This window comes from Colias croceus, chromosome 30 (assembly GCF_905220415.1).
Source record: "Colias croceus chromosome 30, ilColCroc2.1".
Lineage (NCBI taxonomy): Eukaryota > Metazoa > Arthropoda > Insecta > Lepidoptera > Pieridae > Colias > Colias croceus.
In genome coordinates, this window is record NC_059566.1 from 283,242 (window position 1) to 298,751 (window position 15,510).

Genomic DNA, 15,510 nt, shown 5'->3' on the forward strand with positions numbered 1-15,510 from the left:
TAGGCTATATATCATCACGCTAACACCAACAGAAGCGGAGCCAAGCGGGTAAAACTGCGGAGCACAGCTAGTATTCGAGCTTAGATCATGATATGTAAATGAATATGTTTGATATTATTTCTGTTCATATAAATATGTATTAAGAAAATAAAAATTATTAGTTATTTGTTTCGCTAAAACGTAAAAAAGTCTGTACCGATTTTGTTATTTTTGAACTAAAAATACTTATTTGCGTACGTAAAAGAATGGTTAGGGTATATTATAAAGCTGAAGGTATATTATAAAGCTGAAGAGATTGTTTGTATGTATGAACGCGCTAATCTCAGAAACTACTGGTCCTATTTGAAAAATTCTTTTCGTGTTAGATAGCCCATTTATCGAGGAAGGCTAGTATGTTAAAATTATACGTAGGTCATCGGGTCCCGGTCGTCATCATGAAGTTTCACACTCCTTTTCTCAAAAATGAAGAAGCCGGGATGTAGCAGGACAACGAGGAGCTAGAATTGATGGAACTACTATAAGCTATTAATTTTTGTTATATGTAATAAAGAATGGTGTTTTGACTACTCTTTCATTTAATTTCATCTAGATTTGATCCCCTGTTTTTGCGTAAAAAAGAAACAAACATACATAGTACTTTATATTCATAAATGAACTATTATTACTAGAATTTATAAGATATCGTCATCTATCTTTCATAATAACGTAATGATGACACTGTTCAAAACAATGTGTTTCCGTGGTTTCCACCAACAAACAGAATAAAGAATTAGCATGTCAATGAAGTTATGGGACTTTAAGGATGGGTCCGAGATCCGTTCTGCGGTCATTATCTTGGAATGTTGTTATGCAATCGGGGTCCCCATACGTTGAGTGAAGATGGGACTGTCCCAGAAATATAAGTTAATAAAATTATCGTCACACACACGTGATAATAATACGCTTAAAAGTTAAATACATAAAAACATGTTTAAATCTGTTCGAATATTTATCGAATATCACTACATAGTATAAAACAATGTAGCTTTCTCTGACCCTATGTCCCTATGTATGCTTAAATCTACGCAACCAATTTTGATCCGGTTTTTTTTAATAGATTTTTTTTTTTTTATTAGTAATAGGGAAGCGCTTGACCACAATCTCGCCTGATGTTAAGCTGAGATGCGGTCTAAGATGGAACGCGCTTCCCTAGTAGGTTCACTCTACGCTTGAAGACCCCCATATTGTACTCGTCGGGGAACACAGATAGAGTGATTCAAGAGGAAGGTTTTAGTATATAATTTATTAGGTTTTAGACAAAGCTGACAAAGCAGAAAGAAAGTTAAAAAGAATAGACTTATTCCTAAAATTTTATCAGAATTCGTTCTATATTACTAATATTATTACTTGGAACAGTAACAAACATCTATACATATAATAAATCTGTAGAAGGGTCAATTCTGTAAATTAAAAATATTGAAAAAATAAATAGCAGGGGGTGTTACTGGATCGATACCAAACCCAAACATGTGACTAAAAATTTTTTTGTCTGTCTGTCTGTCTGTCCGTCTGTCTGTCTGTCTGTCTGTATGTAAAGGCATCACGTGAAAACTAACGGTTCGATTTCGATGAAACTTGGTATAATTATACCTTATTATCCTGGGCATAAAATAGGATACTTTTTATCCCGGAAAAATACGTAGAAAAAAAATAAATCTTAATTTTTCTTAATTTTTTCGCGCGGACGGAGTCGCGGGCGGACGCTAGTACATTAATAAAACATCAGTTCGCATCAAATCATTCTACAATCTACCTGTATACCAAATTCCATCCAACACCGACATTTATCTATGCAATCATCCACAGACTATAGACACTGCTTTCCAAACCTACATACTTAACTATATTACCTTACGTGTTAATATTAAACAACGATTTATTAAATTCAACAATTATAATTAATTAAATGTTCCAATTTGAAAGTGTCCCAGCATCCCGCTTACTCTCACTCATGGTGACCATCTAGAGAAAGCGCCCCCTGGCCTTACTGGCTGTGAAAGTCATATAATGACCTTGTTGACATTTCCCTGACATTTCTATATTATTTACAAGATTTTGGAATGCTATATGTAACAATAAATAGTAGGGACAGGCTTGGGAAAAGTCTTATCTAAATACAAAACTATAATAATATTATACAGCTGAAAAAATCGTTTGTTTGCTTGAACACGCTAATCTCAGGAACCACGGGTCCCATTGAAAAAATATTTCAATTTGAGGTAGTATATGTATATCTATAGACCATCAGGAGCAGAGCAATGCGCGTAAAACCAGGGCACAGTACTTATGTTATAATAGGCAATTTTTTACTCAATAACGAAACAGAAACCATTTACATGCTTATAATTAAAACCTTTAAAAAAACAGCAATTGATGTAGAGTCCGGACGAAAGACTTATTTAAATAAAAAAACAAACATAAAAAATAAACAATTAATATGTAACTAGAAGCAGTTTTAATGTTGTCATCAATTCTGAAATACCTATTCTACACTGTGTAACTACATAATATGAAATTAAAATATATTAATTGTAAGAATCACAAAAAGCTCCAATCTAATATCTAACATATATATTATAAAGGCGAAAGTTTGTATGGATGTATGGATGTTTGTTACTCTTTCACGTAAAAACTACTGAACCGATTACAATGAAATTTAGCACACATGTAGAGGGTAACTTGGATTAACACATAGAATAGTTTTTATCCTGGAAATCCCACGGGAACGGGAACTATGCAGGTTTTCCTTTGCAAACGCGGGCGAAGCCGTGGGCGGAAATCTAGTATATTATAAAGGAGAAAGTTTGTATGGATGTATGGATGTTTGTTACTCTTTCACGTAAAAACTACTGAACCGATTACAATGAAATTTAGCACACATATAGAGGGTAACTTAAGGATTAACACATAGGATAGTTTTTATCCCGGAAATCCCACGGGAACGGGAACTATGCGGGTTTTCCTTTGCAAACGCGGGCGAAGCCGCGGGCGGAAATCTAGTTACCTATATTTTAATTTAAAATTCAAACTCAATGTATTAAAAAAATACATTAACAATTACAATAAATGTAAATCTTTGAATAAGATATCAATTTACAAATATCAAAAGTCTAAAAACTACTTACAAAATTTTAAAGGAGTTTTAACTTATTGAATACATACATGGTAATACTGCTAAAAATGTGATTTCTCTTTCGTTTTGTAACAAGCCCTTTATGTAATGATAAATAAATATTTACTGTGTATTACGTAATACTTATTTACTTTCAGTACACAGTTATGTTAACATTTATTGAATGCTAGCTCTCCACCCGCGGCTTTGCCCCCTTTTAAAAATTGGGTACATAGGGACAGGGAAAGGGACTTTGTTTTATACTATGTAGTGATGCTAACTATATCTATTATTTACTTTTTTTTAAACCTTATAAGAGGCGGCTCAGATATAAGATAATAGGTAATAACATTGAAAGAAAACAATAAATAAAACAAATGCGTGCATGAAAAATCTTTATTTTTAACTGTTCTACACAGTTCTACATTACTTTAAGGGCTGATTTTTCAATCCTTGGTTAAACTTATTCGTCGAATAACGTATTAAACCATTTCAAAAATGTATTGTCCGTATTGACGTATTTTTAATATGATCGTGTAATACTTTATTAGACGGATACATTTTAACCAAGGATAGAAAAATCGGCCCTAAATACAATACTAGATTACAAATTGCCAGTCCACTTTGATTCGATGTTCTCCTTCACCGACTTGATCAATGGTCATGTGCAGTTAAATTTAAATTTTTCATTTATCCACATTTCCATTCCTCCAAAATTTTCAGGCTTATTTTTACAATAAAAGCTATTTTATTCAAGTCGAAATCAGTAAGAGGGCTTAGGCTCTACATTGCCGCTTTATTGATTGCAGTAATGAATCGAATCGAATTGAATTAAAAAAAAACAGTTTATAAAAGTATACTCAGATTAAAGATGAACTCATAAAATTACTTTTAATTTGTAACTGATCTGACTAACTGGTCACAATCGTGCAAAGGAGTCGGTTACAAATACAGGTGAAGCTAATAAAGGCGTGTTAAAAATTATATTCAGTGAAAGTTTTGAGCAAATAATATTGTGTTCCGCGTTTATTGAAACCTGTTCTGATGTCACCCGCCCATAACACATGTGCCATGGTGCCAAATATTACGTCTTTGTTATAGGTAAAACCAAAATGAAAGTATTTTTCCTGAAATATAGAATTATCTAATGTATTTGTATGTTTGATCCACCAAATTTCAGGTTTTATGAAAAAAATTGGCTACGTGATGAAAAAGAAATTTTTAATTTTGATTAGAGGATAAAAAGCAATAGCCTAGCAATCTCTTTTAAAAGACCATCCATAAACACTTTTGAAGCTTACATTTCTTTGGTCATTTCTTGTATGATGAATTGATTGATGATTGATGAATATTAACATATATTTTTTTTTGATGGGCTAGAATAAATATCTTTTCTTAGAAAACTGCTCAAATAACTTATAACTTCAATTTGGTGTTGTCAGCCCCTTAACTTTTGAGATTTCAATTTTCACTGCCTGTAGTAAACACTGTAGTTGTGTACAACGGATTTTAATGCAGTTTTTTTGATAGATAGATCTTTTAGTACTTATAGATTAGGTTTTAGATAAACAGGACGTCACTGTGGGCGGGAAGCTAGTTAGTTATACCTTATTTACCGAAATAATACATACAGGCTACTTCACATATTGCTCACGCAATTGACAGTTTATGTAACATAGTAATGGACTTGCCTTTATTAACCGACTTCAAAAAAAAGGAGGAGGTTATCAATTCGGCCGGTATATTTTTTTTTTTTTTTTTTTTTTATGTATGTACACCGATTACTCCGAGGTTTCTGAACCGATTTACGTGATTCTTTTTTTGTTCGATGCGGGATGGTGTCGAATTGGTCCCATAAAAATTTTATTCGGCTAGGCCTAGTAGTTTTTATTTTATGAGCATTTTTGTCTGTACTCGATGACTTAATTTCAATGTAGCAAGTAACTTTGATTCACTTCCCGGTAACCGATTGAGCTGAAATTTTGTATACGAATGTAAATTGGATAGCGATGAAACATTATCATGACATGGAGCTGATCTGATGATGGAATCGGAAGGTGGCCATAGGAACTCAGTAATATATTGACTCAACTTTATCGAGTTTGGGCTCGTTTGATTCGTGTTGAAAAATACACTAAAAAGTATTAAATAAAAATAACTGCGTTAAAAACAACCGACTTCAAAAACGGAAAAGTAAGAAATAAAAAAGATTTGATATTATTAATTACTACATATTATTTTTATGTGCTATTTATTAAATAGGTTTGAAGTCGGTGCCAAACACTAAGCACTTAGTATTAAGCCCATGCACCGACATCAAACCTTTTTAGTAAATAGCACATAAAAATAATATGTAGTAATTAATAATATCAAATCTTTTTTATTTCTTACTTTTCCGTTTTTGAAGTCGGTTGTTTTTAACGCAGTTATTTTTATTTGAAAAGATTATGCTTTACAAACATGGTACATATTTAGAAATTGTTTAATTAAGAATTAAGAGTTATTTCCTTTATTATGTAACTAGCTTACCGCCCGCGGCGTCGCCAGTTTTGTCTCAAACCTAAAAAACCTTCCTCTTGAATCACTCTACTCTATCTATTAAAAATAAAAAACCGCATCAAAATCCGTTGCGTAGTTTTAAAGATTTAAGCATACAAAGGGACATAGGGACAGAGAAAGCGACTTTGTTTTATACTATGTAGTGATGATATAATAGTGATTTTATATCCATGACTCATTATTTGACCCGACTGCATCTGTGCTATTTGGAAGAATGACCCATTTCCACTGCTGCTGACCACTGCTTTCCGAATCGGTGGTAAATGATAAAAATATGTATTGACGTTTCAAAAGTGCTTCTCGAAGAAGTCTAATTGAATAAATAAATGTTTGAGTTTGAGTTTGAGTTTGACCCATTTTAAAACGCTTAGTTTCACCTGTTTTTATGTAATCGACTCGGACTCGATTGTGACCCACTTGAAACGGACTGATTTAATTCAAAATGTGTACACTTTTCAAGGATCGGTGATGATACAATAATATTATTTATGTCACTGAGTTTATGTATTTAAGCCACTATATATTATTTTAATCTATACTTATATTATAAAGCTGAAGAGTTTGTTTGTTTGAACGCGCTAACCTCGGGAACTACTGGTCCGATTTGAAAAATTCGTTCGGTGTTAGTTAGCACATTTATCGAGGAAGGCTATAGGCTATATATCATCACGCTAAGACCAAACAAACAAACTCTTCAGCTCTATTATATTATGAAAGTGGCGTTCAAAAATCAGACCCATTCGCCTTTCTAAAGTAAAAGCGAATCAATCGATAAATATGAATTAATTTCTCATCAAATTTTAATAAAATTGTATTTTATTTATACATAATAATTACCATTTATCTTGATTAAATTAAAACTGATGTTATTGCTCTTATGTAAGAGAGATAAGTGTTTCTTGAGGAAATAATAAAAATTAATTAATTTATATTCTAATACTTTAATACTAATGATTTTAATAGAGGAAAGATTCGACTTTTTAAGTAGGTTGGTAATGTGTTACGTGTAAAATAAAAAATGTCACCAATTTTGAAGATAATTTATGATAGACTATAGCTTTTTGCCCGCGACTTTAATCGCTTTATAATAATTTATCTTTTAAAAAAATTGCATCATAATCCGCAGACTTTGTTTTCTATCTATACTATAAAGCAGATAACTGAAGAGTTTGTTTGTTTGGTTGCACGCGTGTCTTAGGAATTACGAGACCGATTTGGATACCTCTCATAATTATGTAGTCTACAAGTGCTCAGAAATCACATAGGTACGTACATGATTTTTGTACCTACCACGAACGGAAGCCTTTGAATCAACCATTGACATAATAATTTTTCAAAAATTCTTTATTTGGAACATAAAAACTAATTTAACATAATATAATAATTAATAATAAAATATTTAGTCTGAAACTCAGTTTCTAAAGAAAAGAGGTTTGAGAAAACTCTGTTCTTTTAATTATAACCATACAACTCTACATATTGCGTATACAGACAGACAAACAAAACAAATAACCTAGCAAGCAGGTCGTAGGTCTAAAATGTCAGCCTGGTGGAGCGGAAAGGCATGCCTCAGTTCACACCCATTGATAAGGTTGTGCTTATGCATAAGCGAAGCGATAGCGTTGAAATTTATACTAGATCACTACATAGTATAAAACAAAGTCGCTTTCTCTGTCCCTATGTCCCTTTGTATGCTTAAATCTTTAAAACTACGCAACGGATTTTGACGCGGTTTTTTTAAATAGATAGATTGATTCAAGAGGAAGGTTTTAGTATATAATTTATTACGTTTTAGACAAAGCGGGCGAAGCCGCGGGTGGAAAGCTAGTAATATTATAAAGCTGAACAGTATGTTTTTGAAGTGAAACTTCTTTGTGCGTTGAGAGTAAAATTTCAAGGTCGCGTCATGGCAATACAATAACGTCATATTATAGTAAGGAAATTTTATTATCTTTGCATTTTGCCAAAGAAGTTTCACTTCTGACACGTGTGTGCACACGCTCTATTTTGTTTGTTTGAACACTTTTATCTCACAAACTACGGGTTCGATTTGAATTTTTTTTCAGTGTTAGATATCTCATATCAGCTATATGTACCTATATTGTATATTATCATCAATTTAAGACCTATAGGAGCGGAGCAATACAGGTAAAACCATACAGCTAATTATTTTAATATTTTCACGAAAAATAGAGTAAAAGTCGTTGAAAATTTGTATGAATTCTACGCTGGCTAAATTGCTTACAAAAAGAATAGAAAATATTAGGTATATAAATTAAAAGTCAATTTTCTATTACACTATTCCGAATCCATGTACCAGGTATGCAATTTGCAATTTGTTATTTGTATCAAGAAATCATGTAGATATTTTTGATGATAAATACATGTAATACAATTACACACATACAAGAAAAATATTACATTCTAATTTCTAATGAAAGAAATGCTAACAAAAATTTAATGGTGCATTTACATCAAACGAGCGAATGATCATTCTAACCCCACTATGTCAAATTATTTTAGTGTAAACAGGCGTAGAGCATTCTTTCGTTGTTCTTAGTGCATTCGAAAAGATTCTATGCAATGTTCTAATACTGAACAACACTGAATACGAGTTTTCGTTTACACTAAAAGATCACGAAATAATGCTCTTGCTCTAGCTGTATGTTCGTTTGATGTAAATGCAGCGTAAGACACACATACAAGATATTTAAAAATTACCTACATTCTAATGAAATAAAACCAACAGAAGATCATTTTTCTTACAAATACTATTTTTATAACTTTCCGCTCTCGCTCCGCTCATCACCAAAGCCACACCAATTCAGTCAAGCGTGATATGGGTTACCGATCCACGCAGTATCTCCCGCGCCGCCCTCAGAACGGCTGTTACGTAACTGATAGAGTTACATCGGAAACTGTTCAGCCATATTGTAGCAATGGAATATATTATGGATTAGGGATTGGAGTTTATCAGTTTTTGTTTAGCCGTTTTGAAGTGAGCTAGTAGAGCTTTTTTGACGGTTAACACAATACTAAAGTTAAGCTTTTTGTTTCTTATAAAAACACTACATACCTGACATTTTTGCATATAACTATTCTATATTAAAATTATAGCCTGAAGGTTCGTCCTTCGTTCCTAATAACTTTATTAAATCACATACTAAATAATTTTAAGTAGGAGTCTATACTACACACAGATTCAATAAACAAACATCATCATGACTATTTAATTCCTAAATAACTTACAAACTACAAAAATGCACAAAAACGAAGAAGACAGTCGTCCAGGATCCCGTCGAAATTCAGCCAGCCTGTCCCGACGTAACAGTGTGACAGACAAAAAGACTAACCCACCAACATCCAGCCATAGCACGCCAAAGAAAACACAGAAAACTTTCGACTTTGTCGTTACTGGCAAGCAGATATTGAAAAAGTAAGTAATATACCGTATTACTCATCACTATTTTATTTTTCTACTACTTTCTACTACTACTCTATTTTAATACTATACAGCTTTTTTACCATCTAAATCATTATCAATTATCATAATCACATGGTTATGCAACCAATGTGTTATCCAATTATAATTTACTAGCTTTCCGCCCGCGTTTTTAAAGAAAAACCCGCATAGTTCCCGTTCCTGTGTGATTTCCGGGATGAAACATATCCTATGTGTTAATCCAAGTTACCCTCTATATGTGTGCAAAATTTCATTGTAATCGGTTCAGTAGCATTTGCGTGAAAGAGTAACAACACACACACACACACACACATCCTCACAAACTTTCGCATTTATAATATTAGTAGGACTAGCTTTTCGCCCGCGGCTTCACCCGCTTTGTCTAAAACCCAATTTTACAATAGTAAACGTAAGTAGTACGATTCTAGCAAACTACCTGACACACTACCTAACAATTCTATTTACGGCCTACGATTCTAACTAATATTACATTAAGTGACTAACATATAGGTACGACATTGTATATGTATCATACTATCGATTGTATACGTAGTATATTATTATTAGTCTGTGCTATCGATTATCATCTCATTGTACTACCGTGCTATTAATTTGAAAAGTGCATTAAAGTTTAAATACAAAATATCATTCACATTATTTATAGGATACCAATAGAAAATGTAATCAGAATAGATACTAGTAAAGTTTTCGTACACATTTTGTATATATTCTATTAAGATATTCTTATATCATATTAGAGATTATTGCAATCATTTTTGTCCAGTATTTTAAATTAAGGTAAAATTTAAAATAGCGCCATCTATCGGTTATAGTGTAACTATTACAAGTAAACTTAAATGAATAAGAAAACAACACTAGATGGCGCGCTGTTCAAATAATTAAATTAATTTGGTCTTTAGGTATTTTTATTTAATCTTAATATAATATATTTTAATCTTAATATATATAAATCTCGTGTCACAATGACAACTTAACCGATTATAATAAAATTCGCACACCATGTGCAGTTCGATCCAACTTGAGAGATAGGATAGTTTAAACATGTAGGTACCACGGGCGAAGCCGGGGCGAACCACTAGTACGAATATAAATATATGCAATGTTTAATTAATTGTTACAATATATACGTAAACGTTACAGAAGTGACCGAGCAAGCTCACTACCAGGGACGTACCACCGACGTCAATCAGTCGATTCTTTAATAAAATCGAAAAGATTATTAGATTCGCCAAAACGACTGGCTTCTCAAGCTTCGAGGAGCAGAGATGCGTCTATTGATGATGAATTGTCTTTGGAACTATCGCAAGTAAGATTTGTCAAATAGCATTAAAAATAAAAATATAGACGTTATATTTTATTACTAGATGTTTATATTCTCCTATGTTTTAACCGTAGTTTTAACATAGCTGTGTTTAATTAAATAGACTGAGCGCATTGCCTTATTATTTATTTCAACATATTTGTTTAAATAATGTTCATATTTGTTTAAATAATAATAATGCCTGAATTTGCAAAAATCTTGTTGAATATGTAAATTAATTTAAGCGCCATCTTTGGGAAATATGCAGTACTAAATACTAATTCAAATTTTAGTTCTTAGCGCATCGTATTATATAGTAGTTCAATACAATCACTACTAGATGGCGCTGTTATAAATTTTTCAATTAAGTTTAAAAAGTTATACAATTTAAAAATTGTTTCGATAAATTAATCATAAAATAGTAGATTTACAATTCATAGTACCTTTTATTTAAAAGCTTTACTATCGTAGCGATTTACCACAGTACTAACAAGGAATAAGGAATAAATATAACAACAATATAATTCATAACACATTTATTAAAAATAATAATTAACAAGCGAATAAGTAACCAATATTTACGATATAAAATTTTGTTCTTAATTATTTTAGGTATCAGACTTCGAAGATACGAACTCAAAATACGGAATCAATAAACAATTCACAACTTCAACTCCGAAGAAGGTCCATCGTCGACTTATTCATCATGTGTTGGCTGAAAAAACTAAATCCGTTGATTCCCGCTGCAGTAAAGACAGTTCCTCCTTGAGTAGAGATAGTTTTAAATCATCAAGTCCTAGTCCATATAGGTATGTATTTAAATAATAAAAAAGAGCTTGTGTACATGTGTCAGAAGTGAAACTTCTTTGGCAAGATTCAAAGAAACCAAAATCGTCGCCTTACTTCATGATGTGACGGTTCCACTGACGCGATCTTCAAATTTAACTCTCAACACGCCTTAAGAAGTTTCACTTTAAAAACTGTAAATATAACATTAGAATAGGAATTATAATATATTATAAAATATATTCTACTAAAATAGGCACGCAATGAGCACAGAGTTAGAATGCTCTTCGGGCTCGCCGACCTCAGCCCCCTCGTCTGGTGACAGCGCGCAGGGCTTCGCCCCCGACACTCTGATGTCTTCGAGAAGCCAGGACTTACAGGACAGGTATGCCCAAAATTTTATATGACTAAGTAGGCTGTTTTGAATCGTAAAAATACATATTAATTTAATATTTACCCGCTTTTGGTCTATTGGCATAAAAATTAAAATCTATACTAATATTATAAAGCTGAAGAGTTTGTTTGTTTGTTTGTTTGAACGCGCTTATCTCGGGAACTACTGGTCCGATTTGAAAAATTATTTCGCTGTTAGATAGCCCATTTATCGAGGAAGGGTGAAACTGCGTGGAGCAGCTATAGTCATATCATAAATGCGAAAATTTGTATGTTAATTATAGATAACTGCCACTTATATAAATGTTAGTATAATATTATGTTACCTTGTAAGTTGTACCATGGACGAATTTAATTATTGGGTCCATGGTTGTACCTAAGTTTAAAAGTAATTTTACTGATGTAAATAAATAAATTAAATGTTACATGCTAAGAAAAATATAAGTATTTATTAGAATTATAATACATATATAATAATTATGTATGTTTATCAGCCGTCTGGTTTCCATAACACAAGCGAAAGCTTAGTATGGGATCAGATCTTGCCGTGTGTTTGTCCTGAAATATTTATTTAATTATTAAAGAAAAATATATTGCAATCTATAACAGTTGCTGTGTGAGCACATGGCAAGATTCAGAGAGACAGAAGCCAGAAGGCGAGTGGGGCCAGTTCTGGGCGAATTACAACAATTCGCTAGCACGTGTTCCTGTTAGCAGATACTATGACCAGTGTCCTACTCCGTACCGTACTGAGGATATCGATGTAGGGGATTTTGGTAGGTTTTTTCGTTCAAAATATAAATGCTTACAAAGCTGTTTATGTAGTGTCCCACAGTTTAGTATTAAACTCAACAAAACTGACTGTTATGCATTTACTGTTTACGTAAAAAAATGTCATGAAAATCCTGATGAATTTTTTTTCTATCAGATGATTTCTTAAAACTATTTTTGTACACCCTTTACTGGCAAGTGGCAGCCCACCTCCCGCACGCGCGCTAATTTAAATAATCCATACTAATATTATATCTGTATTATATCTCTCTGTCTGTCTGTCTGTTACTCAATCTACTGAACATATAGGTAATTGCATGAAATTTGGTATGGAGATATTTTGATACCCGAGAAAGGACATAAGCTACCTTTTATTGCGAAATATGTACCACGGGCGAAGCCGGGGCGGACCACTAGTGATTGATAATTTTGTTTTTCCAGAATTACTAAGCGAAAGCGTGCAACGATCTCCTGAAAACATCAATAACATAAACAACGTTATAAGAAACGAGGGACTCCATCTAACACCGCGTGAAACTCAAAATATCATAAAATGCGCACACATTCTGGGCAATGTCCTTACAAAAGCTATTGAAAGACAGTCTAAAGAAATGGTCGTTGAGAAAAAAGTAGAGGAAGTCAATATAGAAACAGATCCAGAAAAGGAAATTAAAAAAAAATCAATGTCTCTGAACCTGAAAGAGACAGTGCTACCTCTAGAGGTGAAAGAAGAAAAGAGATGGGAATCTGTGCCAACTCAAACTGACATTTCGTTGCCGAACACGAAAAGCGCGCCAAAAATATTCGAGAAGATTTTACGTCAGCTGTCAAAGTCATCGCTAGATGATGAAAAGAAAATATTGGAAAATCCAGATGAAAATCAGGAGAAGGATCTCGCTCAGAATGAAAATTAAATTATTATTATTCAATTGATTATAAAAAAGTGTAAACCTTGGATTGGGTTTAAAATTAATGTAATAAATAAAAAATCATTCACATCTCTGTCCATCTCTCTCTCGATTAAGCACAAGTCCTGTGGTTTTTTGTGTAAAAAAATTTTTTCCCAATCTTAAAATACACAAGTGGCTCTTATTTTCTTTTACATACTTAGAAAGTTTATTAATTATTGATAAGGATAAAAAAATGTCGTCCCAAAATATCTACACGTCCTCTAGTCGTAAACTAAGCATATTTATGGAAGTTAGACACCTATCTTAAAATATGTATTATTAATTTTAATTATTAAGTACATACGTACTTGTTATATGCATGAATGTTTAACTAAGTACATCCTGATTGCCAAATGTTACCTGTTAAATATTTCAAAACTTTTATTTATTTTTGTAATATTGTCAGTAGACTAGAAAAGAATTTAGCAAATAATCTACTTAGTTTATGCCATCAGATTAAAATTTGTTGTGAAATTGACATTTTACTCATTAGGGATAAAAATAATATAATTTAATTATAAGGAAAACCTATCTAACAGTCTGTAGCTAGTCAAATTTATACAGGGTTACTTTTAAAACACCAGCAACCTCGCAGGACAAGATAGCTAACATCATAAGTAACAACAATTGTTCTACGACTTTTGGCTTTTGGTATCATTTAAAAACATTTTAAAAATAATTAACGCAATAAATTATTTTTAAAATGTTTTTAAATGATTTTTGAAGCTTTTATAATTTATTGTACTCTTCTAACATTTGTAAGTCTATGTTCTATTCACTATCTATCGATAGGACACCCCCTTCCCCCTCTCGTTCGCTTCTTGTTTACGTATATTTGGGATGCGCGTAGAGTTATAATTTTCAAACGGAAAATTAAATGGATATTTATTTTTGTATGAAAATAAAATCTAAAAAATTATCAAAAGTCGTAGAACAAATGTTGTTACTTATGATGTTAGCTATCTTATCCTGCGAGGTTGCTGGTGTTTTACAAGTAACCCTGTATATTGTGTTATTTAATAAAATTACTTTATGAGAATAGTGAAAGAATTACTTTTAATTTATTAATGAGTTTAAAAAAATATCATTGCATGAGATCACAATATCATCTATGTAGTATTCTGTAGTATAATTATTGTATATCACTTGTTGGGTTGAAAATAAAAGATTCAAAAATAATTTTTACATAATTTATTTCAAATTAATCTATACACAATTAAAATCTATCAAATATAATAACTACAGATAATATATTACTTAATTTTCAATTCCGAAACATTGCTTTGGAGAAAAATGGCCTTCATTCCGAATCAAATAAAAATGACATTCAACAGATTACAGAACAATCCATGGCTATTTTCGCGGTTAAATTTCAATATGACAGCTGTCATTTTTGACATTAAAAAAAACTGGCTGTCAATTTTGATTTCCGCCGCCAAAATAGTTCTATAATTAGAAAAAAAAAAAACTTTTACCATAATATAAATTCTATTACCTACAGTACATAACTGATAACGCAGTGTTGCTTATATGTCAGTTTTGACGTTATTTCATAATTGTATCTATTTAAAACTTAAACTATTTTATCATTGGACACACGTCTTGTGTCGAGTTATATGTACAATTAACACTAGTAAGCGTAATTATCGAGGGTTACACCTAATTTTATTGGACGTATGATTAAAAAACGAAAAATAAAATTTTAATTCTTATTTGCAGTGTTTCGAAAAAATAAGTTTTTAAATCCATAGTAAGAAATTAAATGTTTTTCGAATAAATTTAGATTTAATCATACATCCAAATATTAATATAACATCTAATAAAATATATTTTTTATGGTACAAGCGTAAAAATATTGCTTTGTCACCGTGTGGCAACACACAATTTTTATTTTAAGTTTAAATGTCTTTTTAGAGCATTACAACTGAATATCTGCATTTTGGGATTTCGTATAGATGAATAAAATAGGGGATTGGAATAATGTTTTTATGTTATTTCTTTTACAGTGGTTTTTAAACGTTTAAATTTAAATAAGTCTTATGGCACATAAGTTTTGGACGTGCATTTATAACTTTTTCGATGTCAAAGTGTAAAATAATTAAAATGTAGTTTTATA

General features: G+C 31.7%; 1 protein-coding gene across 1 annotated transcript; it reads left to right on the forward strand.

The window, feature by feature from the left end:
- The first annotated feature begins 8,970 nt into the window (after nucleotides 1–8,970).
- Nucleotides 8,971–13,901, forward strand: LOC123704503. The gene is made up of 6 exons (XM_045652883.1): nucleotides 8,971–9,146; nucleotides 10,335–10,500; nucleotides 11,107–11,303; nucleotides 11,537–11,665; nucleotides 12,283–12,449; nucleotides 12,886–13,901. The coding sequence occupies exons 1-6, from the start codon at nucleotides 8,971–8,973 to the stop codon at nucleotides 13,356–13,358; spliced, it is 1,308 nt and encodes a 435-aa protein (XP_045508839.1). The 3' UTR covers nucleotides 13,359–13,901.
- Nucleotides 13,902–15,510: the final 1,609 nt, after the last annotated feature.